We start from the raw sequence: 21,079 nt of genomic DNA, 5'->3' as shown, positions 1-21,079 counted from the left end.
CATCTGCCCACCCCCTACTTCATTACCAATGTAATTGTTCTAATTCTGGCCTTTTTTCGCTCTCACCTAGTCTGCTAAAACCCTATTTTTTACCCCTGCCCCAGGACTCTCCCTCCTAATAAACTCTCCCCTCTGCTGCCCGGTCATCTTTCTGAGACACAGATACTAGTCACAGCACTCTCCAGCTCCTAAGCGTCATTTGCCAGCTCTCTTCCCACCACAGGCACACACAAAGGCACTTCCCCAGAAGGCAGCCCCATTCCCGAGTGTAGCATTCTAAGCCTTCCATAATTTGGACCCAGTAGTCTTATTTTTCACCATCCTCTTTCATACCCCTTCCAGGCCATCTGAAGCAATGATTCTTCCATGCTGCCATGATAAGCAGTGGAAATAAATGCTCAGGCTCTGGCGTCCAGCAGGTCTAGCTTTGAATCCAGGCTCCACCTTCCTAGCTGTGTGACCTCAGGCAAGTTACGTAACCTCTTTTCAGCCTTGGTTGCTCACTTATAAAACAGGAATAATATTATTACCTACCTTATATAAAGAGAAAATTCTTTATATAAGAAAGAAATATATAAGAAAGAAAATTCTTACAAAGCTCTTAGCACGATGCCTGGTACATAGTAAGTACTCAGTAAATGCTACGGGAAGATAATGTTGATCTCATCATAATTATCATTCTAATTAAAATCTCTTTGGACAGATGTGCTGGGTCTCTTTACCCTCTAAGTGTAGCAAGATCTTGTCACTGTTGCTTTGTGTCATTCTTTGCCTGGATTACCTAAATCCTAATTGCACTTCAGTTACCAGTTGATGCATTATCTTATGTGTTTTAACCACCTCCCCAGATTATCCAAGTCAGCAGAAATCTCTCCCTCCTTTGAATTGCCATGGCAATGTGTCTGGACTTTAGCTTTTATCTCATTTATCTTTTCTCACGTGCCATTTTTTGTATTCATAAGGAGTCTATTTCTTGGACTCAGTCTTTCCTCTGCTTGCTGGTTGTGTAACCCTAAGGGTAAGTTGCTGTATTAGTTTGCTAGAGCTGCCATAGCAGAATACCACAGACTGGGTGACTTAACATAAATTTATTTTCTCACATTTCTGGAGTCTGGAAGTCGAAGACCAAGGTGTCAGCAGGGTTGGTTTCTTCTGAGGCTCCTTTTCTTGGCTTGAAGATGGCCGCCTTCTTACTCTGCCTCACATGGTCCTTTCTCTGTATATCTCGGTTTCCTCTTGTAAGGACACCAGTCACGTTGGATTAGGGCTTACTCATAGGATTTCATTTTACCTTAATTACCTCTTAAAAGGTCCTATCTTCAAATACAGTCATATTCTGAGGTACTGAGGGCTAAGACTTCAATATATGAATTTCGGTGGAACACAGTGCAGCCCGTAATAGTTGCTTTAATCTTTCTATGCCTCAATTTCCTCTTATGTAAAATCTGGAAAAACATGTTTTGAGTAGCCTGAAGATATGTATACATGCAAAGCAACACCCTAATAGCCTATGATGGATGCTTAAGGAATATTTATTATCTCTACTCCTGTTTCAAACTCCTTGAGAACAGGAATGCTTTCTCACTCATCTTGTGTCTTTATTGTTGCTAGGACAAACTTTGAACATGATTGCTTATAAATATTTGGTGGATAAATATATGAATGAACGATCAAGTAGGAGAAGTGAGCCTGCAATAGGTATATGTGTTTCTCTTTAGATGGATCCATATACTGGATAGCAACTAAGATTTCAGTCACAAAGACGATACTGAGAAACCTGAAGACAAGTCAGTCTCCCCACTGTAAACATAATATGCCACATGGAGCCAGTTCCAGTATGGAAAATCGTCACCTGGCCTACTTGTCACAGACTCCAGAAAGTCACAGGGAAATGATTTGTGACAAAATTGCCCACATACAAAACGCAGTGTCTTCACACAGCCAGAGCCTTCAAGTGATGAGGGACGCAGAGACATCACGTGCACAATAGGTGTTCCTGTCCACTGTCTGCAGATTCGGCTCTCTTTGATCTCTGCAGAGGAGGGACGTGGGTAAGGTACTGTGAATGGATAATAGACCAGGAGACTGAAGAGCAGCAGTAGTGCACTGCTCAGCGATCCAGTCGTGATGGTGCCCAGACATCATGCATCTTGATGATAAGCATCTTCTCTTGGTGCCTTGGAGTCTCTCATTTCCTTCTAGCTTGACTCCAAAGAGCCGATTCATCTTCAGCCCCTCTACAATGTGCCACTTTGAGTCTGTAGGTTCTTTCTTTCTGAGCCCACCAGAGGTAACTAGTATGACATTATTTTTTTCTTAGTATCACTGCACTCTTTCTTCCCACTGCCTCTGTTCCCTGCAGCTCTCTGAAGGGAACTTTTGCATCATCCTTAGTGATTAGACTTCACGGTGCGATGCTAAAAGATTGGTATCTATCAATTGGCTTGGAGTCAAGGGAGTTGAGTATAATTTCTTATTTTATTGTATATAATATTAACTTTTGTGGGTATTAGTTATGATACCAGATAATGAATAAGATAGCAATTCTATACCTAACAATCATACCCTTTAATAATGTTACCACTTGGAGATGTATAAAAGGTTTGTTATGAGATCAGATGTAAAACGTATGAATGTTACTCTCTGAAAGAATGTAGAAAAATGGAATTAGAAATCACAGCTTTAAGCCCTTTAAGCAGCCTCTCAGAGTTGAAAGGCAGCCTAGAGATGATGTAGTGAAGTAAAATGATTCTCAACTCTCACCACACGTTTTAGTCACATAGGAAGGGGCAAGTGTAGAAATCTTATTTAATTTATCAGGAGTAAGATCTAGAAGTCACTATGTTTGAAAAGCTCTGGTAACATGCCACCAGGGAGGAGAGCCATCAGTTTGGGAGCTAGAGGAGAGGAAACCAGTGTGTTTGGAGTCACTGTTTGAGCGCCGTGCTGGCTGCTGTACATTCGCCATCTCTTTGATCCTCGTAACAAGTGAGATGGTACGACCAGTAGTGACTGAGGATCAGTTGTCACACGTGATACTCAACTGCCCCTTAGCCGCTGTTGGCAGCACTTGGTGAGTGTGCGTCGTGTTCCTTCTGTTCTTCAAGAAGATCCATGTATATGTACGCTGACTGCTCGCCATTCTACCCGTGGTAGACACGGTCTTACCCACTTTTGAGCTTTTAAAAGTCAGCCTCAGGTTAATTCCAACTCAGCGAATCTTTCCCAGCACTTCTGCCCCATGAAACAATTTTTAAAATTGTATTCATTTTCGCAACATGAGAACTCAGGTCCAGAAGCACAGACATAATCCTTACTGTACCCTCGGTGCTGTTACTAGGCCAGGTCCTTTTCATCTCTTCATTATGCCTCCCATCAGCAACCCCCTCCGTGTCACTTGGAAAGATGCAGGTGCCAACTCACAAAATACTCAAGGGCTGTAGACTGGCAGGGGTTGGTCTTCCCACCTGCCTGCGGGTCACAGCAGCCTGGGAGCAAAGCATGGCTCTTCTGAGCCCTGGGAGCAGTGGAGGCAGAATGGCTTCGTGTGGACCAGAAGAACACACCAGCCTCTCCCTCCCACTTTAGAAGGGCCTTTTGTGGGCCTTCTCATGAATACAACCCAGGTTTTTTCTACCACTTCTGTAGAGTCACTCAGGAGAGATGAAGGTGATGGGTGAAACATGATTTAAGCAAGTACAGAGAGGGAGTCTGTGGCAGTCTCAACACAGGGGAATACTGCCTTCTCCGTAGTTTGAATGTGTGGAGAGAGGGAAAATCCTAGTCTGTTTTTAGGAACAAATGTGTCTTGACTAAGGTATCAAGTTGGTAAAAATGGAAAAACGATTTGATTGAGTTAAAGGATGAACATTTTTCTTTGTTTTTTTTGGTTAACATTGCTTCTCATATTAGATAAAAATGAATACTGCTACATAACTTCTTTGTAGAAGTAACACATGATCTATGCAGAAGAAACAAAAAACACAGCAGAAAAGATATCTGTAACCCTACCACCTCAGAAGCACTACACTGGCGTCTCTCTTCTACATGATGGTCAGGGATAGCGGGGGAGAGGCGTACGTGCATTTACGCATCTGAGGGTTTTTACTTCACAATGTGTATTGAACATTTCCCACCTTATTTTAATTGGCAGCATAATATCTCATTTCAGGAACATACTCAAATGCATTTAATCTATCCCTTGCCAGTGCATGTTTATGTTTCTGATTTTTATTTCCAGGTATTAAACAGTACTTTAAAGACCATCCTTACAGCTGGTTTTGATTAGCACAAGCCATTTTGTGAAGGCACGCACGTTGGTTGATAGGATCAGAGGATCTGGCAAGAAGTAGTTTGGTATGATGTTGACCCAAATTGTGCATGTTACCATGATAGCATCTGCTAAGCTGTAAATGTCAGCACCATGTCTGTGGTCTGGTTCGGTGACGTCGCTGTATAATGAAGATTCTGAACTACATTCTATGTCAGCCTTAGTTTGGATGATATAAAAATATATTTGAGACAAGGAATAACAAGTTGAAGTATAGTAAGAATGTAATTGCTTATAATAAATATAGGCTTAGCTTCAAAATAGCTAGCTTAAAATTCCCCTTATAGTGTGCACTTTAGAGATTTCCACTGATGATCTTAGAGGTGAGGCACCCAGCCATTTGCTGGAATGAACACACATTGTTCAAAGTTTGGGTTGTAATTGATTTAATGCATATTTTTACTACTTTGACATTTATCTTGTATGAAAAGAGCAATTCTATACACAGGTAATACGTAAATATAATACATAAGTCCATAAAATGGTGTTTGATGAGCGATCTGATTTTTTAAGAGAAGAAAAAATAGCTTTCATCTAAGTTTGCATGTCCTCTGGCAATTGTTGAAATACTGACAGAATTATGAAGTACATCATGCGAGAGCCTGTGTCCTCTCTGCCCCCCTCCTGTTCTGACAGGCAGATTCGTGTCTCTTCTATCTTTATTTGGATACCACTTGACTTTCATTTTATGGCTGCCTTTGTGTGCTTGGCTTTGAGTCCTGTGGCGGCAGTTGATTGTGCTTCAAGGAATGTTTGTCATTTTAGTGTGAGGACTTGGGTGAGGCCAACAGAAGCCTCTCTGTGTTGGGCCAAGTCTCTGGTCTTTGCTCTCTTTCACCCTCCACATGAAGGAAATAGAGCCTGACCCAAGTCCTCCCAGGCAGTAACTATATTTTGATTCAAACTCATAATCGCTGTTTTAATTGATGGGACAAGGATTGAAATTACAGTCTATTGAGAATAGAACATTCTGAGCTCCTTTGAGGAGAATCACTCTGAACCACCCCGCTTTATACTAAATCTTTTCTTTTTCTCCCTTTTAGGCAGGAGCCTCCCAGGTGATTTTCACAAATCCTTTGGAAATTGTCAAGATCCGTTTGCAGGTAGCTGGAGAGATCACCACTGGTCCCCGAGTCAGTGCTCTGTCTGTCCTAAGGGACCTGGGCTTCTTTGGGATCTACAAGGTAACTCTTTTCAGTCATTTATTTGAGTATATGCTCATCTCCTAAACTAGTAACTGCTCATAGGCATGAAATTGATTCCTCACATTTCTATACCTAGAGAAGATCTCCTGCTGGAGCTCATAGGGTACCTTCATGCCAGTTAGAAGGAGGTGTCCTTTCCTACCATCTGCCAAATAACTGTCCTTAGAAAACATAAACCGAGGATGAGTATGATGTCATGACCCCCACAGACACTGTTCAGTGCACAGCTCTTTGCCACAGCACTGGGTGGAGTTTTGTTTGGATCTGTTACTGATACAAAAACCGAATTCTCAGTGCTGTTGTCTATGAAGGATAGCTGCCAGGATCACAGGGCACCATCTTTCGGGAGACGGGCTGAGCTCAGTTTACCCACGCGTGCGAAGCCCATACCAGCTCAGGAATTTATGTTCTGATCCTGTACATTCCAAACGTATCCCTATGCGTGCCTTGTCATAATTATTTTGCATCTTAACCATTTATCATTTAGAAAATAGTTTTTCAGAATGATCGCAAAACCAAAATTTTAGAAAATTCTTGAAATGTGTTATTTACACTCTTTTACCAAAGAAGTTGTAATGAACTAGAATTAGCTTCATATATGCCCTGTTGTAAGGCTTCATCAGACATAAGGTGTTCACCGTTTTTCAATGAGAAGATTAAAAAAAATGTTTCATGGCCAACATGAATAAGTAAACCTTTAGGGATATAGGAAGGTAAGTCAAACAACTACTTAAAATGTTGGTTTTCATTTATTTACACATAGATATATAAAATCACATTACATAAAATTAATATTGCTTTTTTCTATACACACATATCAAGAAATATTTTATTCAAGTTTCTCATATGAATTTTGAATCAGTGTCTTGATCACCACTTAATCCACATTTTAAATCAGCCATTCACATGGTTTTGCAAAGTCCATCGTCTTCATTTTCGTTCCAGGCTGGCAAGAGGAAGTCACTTTTGGACTCTGTGCAATATTGTCCCTAGAAATTTTGTCCCACAGACACATAACATTACGACAGTTGCTTTCTTTCTTTTCTATTCCCTATTTATCCTGAATGGATATTTAATGGTCCCATATGTAACATATTGCTTTTTAGAGTGAACTTTAAATGCCTTGCTCTGACATTCAGCACAGCATTTGTAAAAGTATTCCCCAGGAATACTTTTTTACCCTTTTCTTTTTAACTCAGTTTTTTAGGTGACCTTGGTAAATATACAGTGTTAGTAATAACTGAGGTTGTTTCAGGTAAATCTGCCTTCCCCAAATAGAGCTCTGTACTTCTCAAGGTCAAGTGGTTGGAAGAGTACCCCAAGATCTGAGACTTTGTGAGCATCAAATATTATGTGACACCCTCTTTTCTGGGGTTAGTTTTTTGGGGGAACCTTGCCTTATATTTAGGCATCTTGTAGTGTTTAGGAATAGACATACTGATTTTTTTAAGTAGCACTTAAAATGCTCAAGGTGATTGTGCAGTGGAACACAACGTGATAGCTGTTTCATTTACCAAATTGTTATCCAGCTGTAAGAGATAAACAGTATTGTCATGAGGCATAGCATTCATCAATTTGAAGAAAAATCATCTTCTGTTCTGAATTTTTAGTCTCTTGCAGACTATCACACGATGTAGCAGCATGTCAGTTTGACAGGCTGCCAAGCAGTCTTTCAGTGGGTTGTCTGGTAAAAAGCACTTAGGTACTATGGCAGTGACTGCTATCGAAATGTCTAGATGGATAAAATGGTAAAAACTTGTTTGCTGACACACAAACAGAGACTGTTAAACTACCTGCAAATGAAACAAGACTGAGTTTTAGTCCTTTTCATCTTCACAGTGTTTCATAATCTTGATCCCCTTTAACACCCCTTGGAAGTAGTTGGTCTCCTAATTTTGTAGTTAGGAGAATAGAGCTGCCAACGGTGGTATCTGAGCTGAAATTGAGGCTCAGAAGTTTCTTGTTTCCACTTTTGTACCAAAATGGCTTTCCTGAAATGAGCAGGATTGCTCAAGTTTGAGCAAGAGACCTCTACCATATAAAGTTAGTTTAATTACTAGCCTGGTGGTTTAATCTAGTTCAGAGGCATTCCACAGGCCTGGGTGCTGCCTTTCAAAACACTGCTTTTGGTGTATTGGTAATTACCAAGTGAAGTCACTAACAATTTGAGCTTTGAGCTTCTGGAAACTTGATTGCATTGCGAGAGAGTGACCTGGCAGGCAGTCTCCTCCGTTCTGCTGGCCATTTGGTATCATCAACTAAACTCCCTGAGACCTGTGAGGCTGGACTTGATTCAGCAGAGTTCCCCTCTCCACTCAGTCTGATTGGTCTTGTATTACCACCCTAGCTTATCCTCGTTTGTTTTATCCCACCTTTTAACCTCAGGTTTGTTTCTTGTGAGTTTCCTTTCTCCAGGCTCACCTACCTTGCCCCACCCCTCCATGGTCAGAAATCACTTTAGTGGTTCTAGATCCCACCTTTTAGGGACATCACAGCTTTAACATTGCTATGTAGTTTACTACATTCCCCCCCCCCCCCCCAGATAGCGCTCTTCAGTAATAAAGCTTTTCTCTGTTTCTAGTCTTGGTTGGGTAGAAAAATGCAAATGAGCTGTGGTGACTAATACTTTTAAATCTGGTATGTGTCCCTCTGGGTGGGTCTTGAAAAAGAGAACTTCTATCCTAGTTTAAGGTGGGACAGGTAATCTTCATTTTCTCTCCCTTGGACCTTTTGTTTGCTGTTGTTAACATGACAATGCGGGACCCAGGAGGGGTTGAGTGTAGGCTCTGTCTGTGTGTTTAGACCTGCAGTGCTTAACCTCACTTAATTGGACTTAGCCAGGCTTTCTGTTTTTCTCCTAAATTGACTTGCAAAATACCCAACTATTCTGCAACTTCCCAGTAAAAGGTAATTAGAATACTTGCTTTAGAAATACATTTACAACTGAAAAAAAAAACAGTGGACGTGGTAAACATTTCACATTCCTAAAGTTAGAAATAGTTTAGAGCAGAGAGCGCGAACTCTGTAAACAAAGTACCCCCCATTATAGAGACATTGTTATAGCCTAGAGTAGGTAGGTGATTGAAGTAAAGGCAGGATAATTAATTGCCTTTGAAAGAGCTGTTTGAATATAATGTAGTTTTTTAAAATCTGCAACAGGTACTACTTTTCTTAAGAATATGTGAGGTGGTATTTCCCTTTCACTAGGTAACTTTTGTTTTATTACATAAGCCCCTAGAGTATAAGTAAAATAAATTCTTATCTAAGAAAGTGATACACATCTACTTTTGAATGGTACCTTTTCCTTAGGAGCCAACAGAGCTTTAATGAGGAGAAAGATTACACCTTCTGAATGGAATAGAACTTATTTAACATTAAATGGCAGCACAGCTCAGATAGACTAAAAGATGCATGCTTATGAAGCAAGGGAGTAGTTCATGGCTATTTTTGAGAACAAAAAATGGTCAGTGAAGCAATAATGGCAAAGATCCATCAAGCTTTGTTGAAAATTGTTTTCAGATTGTATAATCACAAATTAAACATGTCCATCTAAAGCATGGAAAGTCACCAAGGAATAGGAGCTCTGTCTACTGTTTTCTAATCAAAGGCCTCTGTCCCACTGCATTTGACAGAGAAAGTCATCCCTTGGTACCCGTGAGGGACAGATGCTCAAGTCCCTTCTATAAAATGGCGTAGTACGATGAATACAGTTGGCCCTCCATATCCACAGGCTTCACATCCAGTTGTATTTTTCATCCACATACATGCGTGTTGTGTATGTGTGTTCATTCATCGTGTGTATACAAGTGAATCATTGGCGCTACTGTTCATAATATCAGAAAGCAAGTGATGGCATATGTTCTTGATTATTCTGCTAGTTATCTCAAAGGGATATTGTTTGGTCTTTTAAAGTGAAATACAAGTTTATGTTTCCAAAAAATGAAATAATTCAGAAATGTCTTTAAGAAAGTAAAATTTTCTCTTTACCCCTTACCACCCTATTCTCTCTTTAAAGGATTACCACTGCTTATGTTTTTTATATATCTTTAAGAAAAGAAAACCTTTCTATTTAAATCTGTATTTATTTCTCTCCTCCCTCTCTCCCTTTTCTCTATCAAAAATTTTACACACACACACACACACACACACATATCAATGGTGTATCTGTGTGTTTTAACAAAAACAGAATCCTCCTAAACACACAATATGTCTTAATTCTCTTTTCTCATTTTATTTGATAACTGTATATAAGTTTCTTTTAAGTTTCTTTTTCTTTTTTTTTAAAGCACTTTCCTATTGATGAGTATTTAAGTTGTTTCTAGTTTGGGGACATTACAATGACAGGGTGAACATCCCTGCATATAGTGTGACATACTTTTGTGAGTATATACAATGAATTCTTAGCAATGAACTTGTTAGGTCAAGGGGCATGTGCATTTTTTAGTGTTAGTAGATTTTGTCAGATTTCATCAGTTTACCACTTTTATCTTGGTAGCATACAAGTACGTAAGAATAATTTCTCAAGATAGCAGCTTTTAAAAATACCTGCTTTTATGAGCTCATGGCCCCATATGAAGAAAACAATTGTTTAGTTATGGTTTTGAGGACATCATGCCACGCTAATTTTCTAACACCAAGGGACTACATGGTTTTACAACCACCCGAGTGGCAGTTCTCTTCTGATTCATCCACCTTTCCCTTTCACCCAGACCTCTGTGAAAGCCTCCTCGTGGGTTTCTCTATTTTGACTCTTGACTCCGTCAAAACCGTAGTCCCCACAGCAGCCAGAGTGACCTAGTTAAAATGTAAGTCAGGTTAATTCATTCACTCGACACACGTCTCTTGAGGTCTGACTGTGTGCCTGGCACTGGTCTAGCCATTTAGAATGTCACTGTGAAAAGCCAAGCCATTGCTCACTTTGGTGAGTAGAAGTCAGCCGTCAAGAAACCAAATATATGACATGAGGTGGAGCTAAGGACCTTGAAGAAGAAGGAGGCAGGGTGAGGGGATGGAGAAGGGCCGAGGCTGGATGGAATTGGGATGTTGCCTTTTAATAGGGTGGCCAGGGAAGGCCTCTCCGAGGAGATGATATTTGAGTAGAAACCAGAGGAAATAAGAAGCTAGTGTGCCCTACAGAAACTGTGTCTCTGGTGAAAAACTGTCTAGCAGTTAGACTAGAACCTACTGCGCTTAGACTAGAACCCCAACTCCATCCCTGCTGGCCCCGTCCTCTCCACCCTCCATTCTGCACCACCCGCCTACTCTGCAAGCTATGCTGGCCACCTTTCCTTTTCAGATACTCCAGGCTCATCCCCTCATTTTCAGTTGCCTGAAGGCTCTTCCCCTCACATCTTAGCTCAGCAGATGCCTGTTGAGAAGGACACCAGGTCACTCGCTGTCACATCCCCCTCTTCCAGGTCTCTACGTAGCACCCATCACCATCTGATAGTTCCGTCTGTCTCTCTGTCTCCCTCATCCAGAGTGAACTGTGATACCAAAGACCTAGCTTGCTCAGTGCTGTTTGTAACAGCTTCTGGCACATAAGTAGACATTTGATAAATATTTGTTGAACAAATAAATGGTAAGCAAAAGCCAGGTGTTTCCAAGTTACTAGCAATGATATGAAAGCATGGAGAGAGAATAAGTTGACAAGTAACGACCACAGAAGACCAGGATACTGGGGAGGTCAAACGTAAAGGAAACAGCCAATTAGATGAAAGATCGCTTTCCCAGGTTCCGAGGCCTCCATTCATTCACCTGGCAAGCTCTGCCCTGGGCACTGGGAAAATGAAAATGAATTATGGCACATGTTTTTATAAAGAGTTTACCATCTCATGGGGGTGGTCAGACAAGTAAAGAGACCCTTGGAATACAACACATGCGGTTGAGAAGGGCTGTCAGAGTGCTGCGCACAGAGTTCTAAGAGAAATGGAGCTGACTCATAGCAAGAAAGCCAGGGGGCTTTGGAAGGGGAGATGGCGTTAAAAGATGAGTCATAGTTAACCAGGTAGAAGGCAAAGACAAATGGCATGATAGGGTTTGTGTTTAAGGAGGGGTAATTCAGCGTCAGTGTGGGGAGTGCCACATGGGAAAGCAAGACAGAAGGCTGGGAGGCCAGTTAGGAAGATACAGGCTGGGGATGGCAGGGAGGAGGGATGACCATGACCTCAACTAGGGCGTCATGGTGGGGAGAGGCAGTGGGGGGATATATTTAAAGGATGTGTGAGAGTTAGACTCACAAAGTCTTGGAAAGTGATAAAAGGTGAAAAGTAAAGAAAGATTAAATCAGCCCAGATTTCTGGCCTGAGCACCTGGATGGACGGTGATACTGTAAATTTTATAATTTCATAATATTTGAGAAGCTGCAAGAAACCTTAAAAGACCTTCTATCTGGTGTTACCTTTATAATTGAGGAATCGAAGCCCAGAAATCTTAGGAGAATCAGCTAGGTGATTGGTAGGTGGGGCATGGCTAGGCCTGAGACTGTCTCCTGACTCCCTGTCTGGTGTTCTTCTTACTCTACCCTGTTGAATGTAGGACTAGAGCCTTGTCAGAGGGATGGGAACTTTAGACGGTCTTTTAAGGGTCGTCCATGTGCATGAAGCTATGGGAGTGGGTAAGATCCCCAAGCTGATGGGACACCAATGATGGAACTCAGAAACTACCCTCATTAGGGTGGCAGGAGTAAGTGAGTATGGGGGAGAAAATAGCAGAAGCAGCTGTCAGGTGGAGAACCAGAAGAAGCAGTGCTGTGGGAGCTGGTAGAGAGATGAGATGTAAGCGGAAGAGGAAGAAGTTGAGTTGGTATCAAGTGCTGCAGACCAAGGGGACTGAAGTCCAAGAAAAGGCCTTTGAATTTAAAGATGGAGGCCACTGGTTATCCTTAAGAAGTCAATTTAAGGAGAACGGTAGAGGTAGAAACCTGGTTGAGAAAATATTAGCAGATACAGACCATTCAACCTAAAGATCTTACTGTGAAAGAAACAAAAGTGAAAGCATACAGCAACTGGAAGAAAAAGTAGAGGCGAGGGATAACGTTACAGGGGAGAAGAGGTTGAGAGATTTGTGGTTTGTTTTGATTTGTTGGAAGAACCATGCCTGTCTGTAGACAGAAAAATGAGACACTGAAAATGGAAGGATTTGAAACATCTGAAGATATAGCAGGATCAGACATTGTGGGAGGACTTTCAGGAGGGACAGAGGCAGGGCCCAGGCTTAGAAGCATGTGTGTGTGTTCACATGTGCGCGTAAGCTCGTTAGAGCTAATGTTTGACGAGGGCTCACTTTGTGCTAGGCCCCATGTTTAGAGCTGTATACACTTTACATCATTTAATCCCTACTACAGCCTATGATGCAGATAGTTTTTGTTTTTTTTTTTTTCAGCTCCAAGTTAACAGTTGAGGAAAGGAAGGCTTGATGGGTTTAGGTAATTTTTCTAAGGTCATATACCTTGTAAGGAAGTGGGAGGCTGGGTTTCAAACTCAGTGCAATCTCTCTTTGAAACATGAGTTATCGCCTAGAGATATCTTGAACCAGATGAGAGAGAGCATATGTCTGATAGATAATTCAGGGAAGTTCAAAGACAAGGTTCTATGCTACAGACGGATATGGAGCAGTTGGCAGTTTTGGTGTCGTTGATGCGAGCGTGCTAGGAAAATGGAGATTAAAAGAATTGAGAGGACACCAAACAGCATGAATGTGTGATAGCTTAGGTCAGGGTAGTTACATGATCATTTTTTCCTCATTCCTTTTAGTACCCAATACTTTTTAAAAATGTTAGTTAGAATGGCTCAGTTTTGCTTTGTTTTGTTTTTTAGAATAAGCACATGTTACCTTAGATCTGATATCAACTCTTTAAATTATAGAAATTAAAGTGATTTTATCCATTGCGAGGCAAGAGGGCCCTTCTGTTTCCTTAACTCTTGCATTAACCAACATAACAGTGCAAACCCCACGTGCCCTGCAGAGAACCGCATAACCTGACAGTGAGCCAAGCTGCTACCCAAATGATAGCTATTTGTGTCCTTTGAAAAATAACTTTGTGCCTTCCTGATAACTTTGTCATAAATATCTGCTGTAAAATGAACATTTGGGACATTTTGTCTTATTAAAAGACAGTTATTTTAGAAATTAGTGAGAGGGTATCAAGTACCTCAAGGGGCCAGGTTTTGTATCTAACATGGTGTGAACTTGCGACTAATATTGGAAATGATGTAATACTGTCCCTATTCTGCTTAGAAGTTTGCATTAAAAGAAAACAAACTGGAAAAAAAAAAAGACTTAAAAAAACCTTTCTGTCCCTGTGTTTCAAATGCATTATCGGTAAAAGAGGATAGTAATGATACCTACATTTGGAACAGCAAATAAAAGGAGACATCCTGAAAAATATTATTTTTATTGAACAGTGCTGGAAGGAATGGAGTGTGCTGAAGGGGGCTAGAAAATATTCTTTAAAATATTAAAAAATGGTTAATGTTTTATCATTCTCCCATTCACTCACCAAATATTTGTTGAGGATTAACAATATGAGGTGTGCTGAGTTACAGAGACGAGTATGGCCTCATTGCCTTCAAAGTGATCGATATTAAGGGAGGTGAGAGAATAATTCTAGTGCCATAAAGTTCTTTCAGAAATTAATTTTAACAGGTAGTATAGCTTTTAAAACAAGAAAATTCAGATACAAAAAAGTATGTAATAATAAAACATTAGTCTCCTAGCCTCATGCTGTGGGTAACCTTCTAGAGGCAAACGTTTTTATCCAGTTAGTGTTTTGTTTTGTTGTTGTTGTTTTGTTTTTTGCTAAGTGCCTGCAGGACTGGTTTCAACAGCTCTTTTTTTTTTTTTATAAATTTATTTATTTTATTTATTTATTTATTTTTGGCTTCATTGGGTCTTCATTGCTGCACACGGGCTTTCTCTAGTTGCGGCGAGTTCGCAGTGTGCGGGCTTCTCATTGCGGTGGCTTGTCCTTGCGGAGCACGGGCTCCAGGCTTGCGGGCTTCAGTAGTTGTGGCACGCGGGCTCAGTAGTTGTGGCTCGCAGGCTCTAGAGCGCAGACTCAGTAGTTGTGGTGCACGGGCTTAGTTGCTCCGCAGCATGTGGGATCCTCCAGGACCAGGGCTCGAACCCCTATCCCCTGCATTGGCAGGTGGATTCTTAACCACTGCGCCACCAAGGAAGCCCTCAACAGCTCTTTTTTATTTTAGCTCAACCTTTGGAATGTAATGTGCTGTTCTTTATATTTAGAAGTACTGGAAGTGGTGCTACTACTAGTCCACTGTTCACAGAGGGCTCTGAATATATTTTCCAGAAGTGACAGATAGATTTCTACTAATCTGTCCTTATATTTCTCTGGTTTCTAATTGTGACCAAGTTCTGTATTTAAAAGATGGCTAATTTGAGAAATGTGCATCTACTGTAAAATTAAGGAGATATGCCTTGTGGCAGCCAGAGTCCCATGTGGGGTATGATCAATTTAGCAAACTACTTTAAGCTTACTTGATAGGATTAGGTCTTCTGCCAAATAAAAGATTTGCCCTTAGCCTGATAAATGTAGAGCTCTCCTGTGATTCAGGTATGAAACCATATAGGAGTCACACTCCAGCTGCCAGTTGTTTAAAGACTATATCAGCTAATTCTGTTTTCCTCCCCGACAGGACAGTGTGCTTTTCGTTGATAGTAGTAATTGTCTTTATATCATCACTTTTTATTGAAGATCCTTGTGCTACGTATTATACTAGGTACTTTATATTAATCATTGAATTTAAATTTAATTCTTATGTCAGTACAAATATTACTCACTTTTTTTTGGAGAGGAACTTGAGGTACAGAGATTTTAAGAACTTCGCCCGACATCAGGTAGCTAAGTGGCAGAGCAGTGATCTGAGCCCAGGTCTCTGACTCCAAAGTCTGTATTCTTGCTCCTGCAGTATCCTGCTGTTGATGTGGAGTGGCGGAATTCAGATATAGATCCATATTTAAGATGATACGTTTTGACACATATGTGTGTGTGTGTGTATGTGTGTGTATATATATATTAAAAAACTGAATCATTTTGCTGTACAACTGAAACTAATACAGTATTGTAAATGAAATATAGTTCAATAAAAAAAATTTTTTTTAATGCTCCCTCATACTATCTGGACAGCAACGAAAATTGCTTTGTTTCTGAGTGGAGGGAGAGAGAAGGGGGAGGGGAAAACCCACCCCTAAGAATCAGGAACTCCAAGCTTGTCTCACATAGGTTTGCAGACTGAATTTATATTTCTTGAGTGATATGAAAACTCTCAAACTGGGAATTTATTTTAAATAATCTTGAATTGATAGTGCCTCCAGCTACCTGGCAGAAGCAAACACAAGTTTCATTAAGAGGAACCCACCTTCAGCCCAGATGTTAAAGAATTTCATAGATAATGTTCCAAGGAAAATGGGCAGCTCATAAACAAAAGTCTCAAATCACACAAGGAAACAAGGCACTTTAAAAAGAGATGGCAAAAACAACTGACAGCATTTGAAACCTCCAAAGATTTAAAATTTAAAAATTATCATAGCTATAAAGTGAATGTTTTTGCTTTAAAAATTAAAAAGGTGAACATATTTATGATGATTGAAATTTAAAATTCAGCATTTCAAAATTCTTGCTTTAACAGCAGATTAAACACAGCTGAAGAGAGAATTAGTAAGAGAATTACTCAGAGAGACAGAGAGTGAGACACAGGAAAGTGTGAGGAGGTCTAATGGGTATAAAAGAAAACCAGGAGGAAAGGGGAAATGATGGCTGAAAATTCTCCAGAACTATTGAAAGCTATCAATCCGTAGATTCAAGAAGTACAGCAAATCCCAAGCAGGATAAATAAAATTAATCCAGACTAGACAATCAGAATGAGACTGCTGAACACTGAAGCTGAAGAGAAGCTCTTAAGTGGCTAGAGAGAAAAGCAGATTGTCTTTAAAGGGGAACAGTTGAACTGATGGCTAGCTTAGAAACAGGAACATTGGAAGCCAGAAGTCATTTGAATGGTATCTTCAGTGTGTAGAGGAAAAAACCTTTCAACATAGAATTCTATACCCTGTAAAAATGTCTTCCAGGAACAAGGGTGAAATAAAGACAATTTTTAGACTAGCAAAACTCAGAAAGCATATCACTGGTAGAACCGTACCAAAGGAAATTCTAGAATGTACTTCAAGTAGGAGGAAAGTGATTCCAGATGGTAGTTTGGAGGTGGAACAGGGGATGAAGAGCAAAGAAAAGTGGTAAATATTTAGTCTAAATAACATTGTCTGAATTTAAATGTGTGTGTGTGTGTGTGTGTGTGTATGCATACATATATATGTATGCATGTATGATGGTAATTACAATGCTTAATGTTATCTGAGCTAGAATTAAAGTCCATAACAATGATAAGATGGAGGGGTTGCTTATAATTTAAGTAGTCTAATGTGCAAGTATTATATAAGAGGAAGGTAAAGATAACAGACTGTAAGTTAAGTATTTATAGTAAAAATTTCAGGCTCTAAACCTTGGGACTAGAAACAAACCATGCAACTTGCAAATAGGTAGCAGGGAGAAGTTGGGGAGAAAGCAAGAAGGGAAAGAAAAGAAAAATTGAAAAGATGGGACGTATTTTACAGATTAGCTTTGTGAAGGGGACAGAGCTTCTCAGAGACCAAAATTCCATGTAATAAAACTCTGAGCCACTTATTGGATTTCCAGTCCATCTAAATGATGAGCGTCACTGATGGCAAAGCAACATGTAATAGTAGAACAGTAGAGAATTAGACCTGGCACACGAGTGGCATTTCCTAACAAAAAACCTTGAGTTACCAAGGTGCTTTTGTTAGAATTGCGATGAAATTAAGGAGACACCAATAACCTAAAAGTCCCTGGACTGAAGAAAGAAAGTAGTAGGCATTGATATTTTATATTCAAATTGAAGTAATTTCAGTGTCACTTATATGGAGTCTCCAATTGCTGACTGGTTGATTTGGCTTTAACGCCAGTGACACAACATAACGGAGCTTGGCACCAGTAATGTTTCTCAGCAAGATACTGAAATGCACCCTGTTCAAATCCCTAACTGTCCCTTGACCAGGCAGGAGAGGTGCTGCCAGGCTGTGTATACAAGGGTTAACTCGCTTGGGAGAAGCCAAGAGGAATGCTAAGGGATCAAGACATGACATGCTGCCCATTGTTTGTAGCTCCAGGATCAAAATATACAATTATACATGCCAAATAAATTCTAAACCTGTAAGGTAGGAAAAGAGGGGTGGCTCTGACTACAGGTGCCAGAAGCATTAAATAACCTTCCCAGACAAGGTGCACCACTGTTGTCTTGAATGCTGCAGGGTCCCCCCCCAGTCTGGCATTTTCCCCCATGCTAGACAATGTGCATTCACTGCAGGAGTCTCTGTTAAGCCTCTGTCTCCCAGACCTGCTGGCTCCTGGTGCCCAGCCCTGACACAGAGGTGCCTTTGTGAGTGTAATTACCTTCCCCTGTATTAGAAATAGTCTGTTTCAAGCTGTATTTGCAGGTACAGCTAGAGTAAGCAGGAATTAGCATGTGAAAAGACCTGCCCTGGGCCCTGACTTCTTTATCAACCACCATCCTTCAGGATGGTTTTTTTTGCTCAGATTGATTGGGCAGGTGTGATACCATCCAAGATGAAGAGCTTTAAAAGAAGGAAAAAGACACTGGAGATAGCAGCGTATGTGTGTAAGATACAAATCCTGTTGTGTTTTATCTTTTGACAATTTCATGCGAGACAGAGCTGCTGGAGTAAGCTTGGGTGGATGATTCCAGCAACTTAAGAATTGATTAAAGCTCCTTTGGGCTTTCACCATAGTGTCCACATCCAAAAAAGCATGAGAAGTAAAACAGATATTTCCTTTGCCATGGCGATACCGTGGCCAGCGTCTCTAAAGCTGTCTAATTGGCCTCTGTGCATCATGGACCACTGAAGTTAAATGAAGTTCCTAGACCTTAACTAGAATGGTGACGGAGAGACTTTGGAGGGATATGGAATTGGAACGGAGCCAGAGTTGATAATTAAACTAGATCTGAGTTTTGATTCTAGTTTATTCACATATAGGTCTCCCCTGAGATGCCTTTTATTGTTCCTGTCTGTTATTAGTGGGCCTTTTATTAAAAAGGAAAAAAAAAATAATAATAATTTCCCCTTTTTGGAGAAAGAGTGCTTTAACGAAGAGTAAGAGATCAGGTGATTGCATTTTTCATTTATTAATTTCCCCCAAGTGATTTTACTGTGTGTACAAAGGAACTTCAGGGCCAACCAGGGAACGTCCAAGGGCAGGGCTGCCTAGAGCAGGGAAATGTGGGGATTTTTCTTAAGGGGAGGAACATTTAAAGATTTATTTTAGGTGGTACACACTTTGTCATTTATTAATTTTTTAATGGCCAAAGTACTTCTTTTCGTGTTGCTGACGCAGGCTCTTGGGCAGCGTGGAATGTTTCCCTTTATTATAACGTTGCCTGTTCAGAATGGCTGGTCACTTAGTAAAAATGGTACGTGGGGCAAGTAGAATTCAAGTCAAACAGGTTTACGTTTTGATGTAGGACTGGAGGATGGGTGTTCACTGAGAAGCGAAGGATTTATCAAGGAATCTGGGGAACATTCTCACTGTTGGAACTTTAAATGCCTTTCTCACATCCTGTCTCCCTTTTCATTGTGCCAAACTGGCACCTGCCTTTGTGCCTTAGGCCTGGAGGAAGTCGGTGGGTGGGGGAGGAGGTGGGGGGAGGAGACCAGGGAAATTTAATAAGCCTGTGCCTTTTTCTTCAACCCTTTGCAAAGTTAGCTTTCCTTGGGAACTGGGCTTTGATGCCTGGGGTGTGAGAGAGGTGAGAGACACCTCCTGACTCAGGAGAAGTGATGTGCTGCCGGGAGATGCCTGAGCAGGTGCTGGGCTGTGGGAGGATGCAGGCTCCGGGAGAGGAGGCAGGGACCACAGACCTCCTCATCCCCACCGGCCCTCACACTTGTCCTGGACTCGATAGTTTACATGGGACTTTTAATAATTATTTCCTTGTGTATTCCTAAACCCCTGTCCCCCTCCCTGCCCCGAAGAAGGCAACCTTTGGCCGTTTTGACAGGAGAGGAAGGTTCAGAGCTCAGTTTCCCCCAGTGCTCTTTCATTACACAGCCACACAGCCATAGAGGGGAGGGTACCTCTCTCAGGTCCCAGGGCTGCTTCATACCTTGCTCAGTGGAAATGAGCGTTTCTAAATGTTTTCACTTGCTGGCTAGATGGTCCTGCCTCTGTGGAGCAGACAATAGTGGCCATTCCACAAGGTATCTTTCTTCCTTCACTTTCCCTTTCCTTCCTGTTTTTCAGATAATCAAAAACCTGAAACGTCTTACAGAGTCTCACCTTGGCTCCAGCATGCGTAAATTATTTAAGCACATTGTCTGATCCCTGGTAGGAAAAATACAGCATATTTCCGACCATTTTTCCTTTAGTGTTTCACAGTGTAGCTCTGCCTTTTCCTTAGATGTGGTCTTTCTTTGTTTGTTTGTTCATCTGTGTTTTGATCAAGTCATTTTTCTTCTTAGTCATCTGGAACTGTTTTCAAACATCTCTTAAAGCATATCACACCTCTTATTAGGCTCTATTCTCACACTGATACATGATTTACTGTCACGATTTCAGGAAAGCAGAGTTCCTTCTTGGGAGAACCCAGCTGCTTCTTCACTTGGCCTTACTCTTCTTGTGTCACAGGGATGTTTCTAATTTCAGGTCACGTATCAGTGTATCCCAAGCCTCTCATTTCTCTCTTTAGTTGTGGTGTTTTCTGTGGGAGTTGGCAAAGCCAAATCAGTGTCACCAGGAACATGTCTTAGGCCCTAACAGCCCAAGATTTTGTTGTTTTCTAAATTAAATCAGACAGTAGTTTCTGGCTCCTGGTTGCTTACACTCTGAAATAGGCAACACTGACGTAGGCAGATACACAGCATTGAGAAAGTGTAGACAGTGTGGAGCCGTGTGGAATCTACTCCTTGTCTATCTTCTACTTACTTGGAAAGGGTGGTGTTTGGGTTTAAATGAATGAAGAGGAGGTATCTAAGAGGTTGATGTGCCTAGCTTAGCAGTCATCAAAGACGATGTAGAGTGATAGGTGTGCCTTGATTGATCAGATGAATGGGGCATTGAGTAGCTTTACCTGAGAGGAATCAGGCCGACCAGGAGAGGAAAATGGGAAAGTGAAGTCATTACAAAGCTTTGACAAGGGTGACAATACCGGGCCTAATCCACAGGACAGCCAAGACCATGATGATGGTGGAGTTTTTAAAACAGCATATAGAAAAGAAATTTAGGCAGTATGGCTGAGGAGATGTTAGACCGTACCGCCCCCTCACTCTCCCACAAAAAAGAAAACCAAAAAACTGGATAGCATGAATTTAAGGAGGAGAAAAGCATAACTGAACCACAGAAGCATGACCCTGACTATGGAACGGTTGATAATATTACTGTTGAAGGCGATGCTCCAAAACATATATGGTGGGTGCAGTGTTTATCTCTTGCTGG

At 41.0% G+C, this 21,079-nt stretch overlaps 1 protein-coding gene across 4 annotated transcripts in view; it reads left to right on the top strand.

Moving 5' to 3' along the window:
• Window positions 1-21,079, top strand: part of SLC25A13 (solute carrier family 25 member 13) — a 203,628-nt gene that overhangs the window by 168,476 nt on the left and 14,073 nt on the right. For all 4 annotated transcript variants that reach the window (XM_036863127.1, XM_036863130.1, XM_036863129.1 and 1 more), the window contains one exon: window positions 5,374-5,514. In XM_036863127.1, the coding sequence (XP_036719022.1) occupies window positions 5,374-5,514 (141 nt within the window). The remainder of the gene's footprint in view (window positions 1-5,373; window positions 5,515-21,079) is intronic.

The sequence above is a fragment of the Balaenoptera musculus genome, chromosome 9 (assembly GCF_009873245.2).
Source record: "Balaenoptera musculus isolate JJ_BM4_2016_0621 chromosome 9, mBalMus1.pri.v3, whole genome shotgun sequence".
Classification (NCBI taxonomy): Eukaryota; Metazoa; Chordata; class Mammalia; order Artiodactyla; family Balaenopteridae; genus Balaenoptera; species Balaenoptera musculus.
Note: the sequence above shows the minus strand (reverse complement) of the source record. Positions and strands in the feature narration are given on the sequence as shown.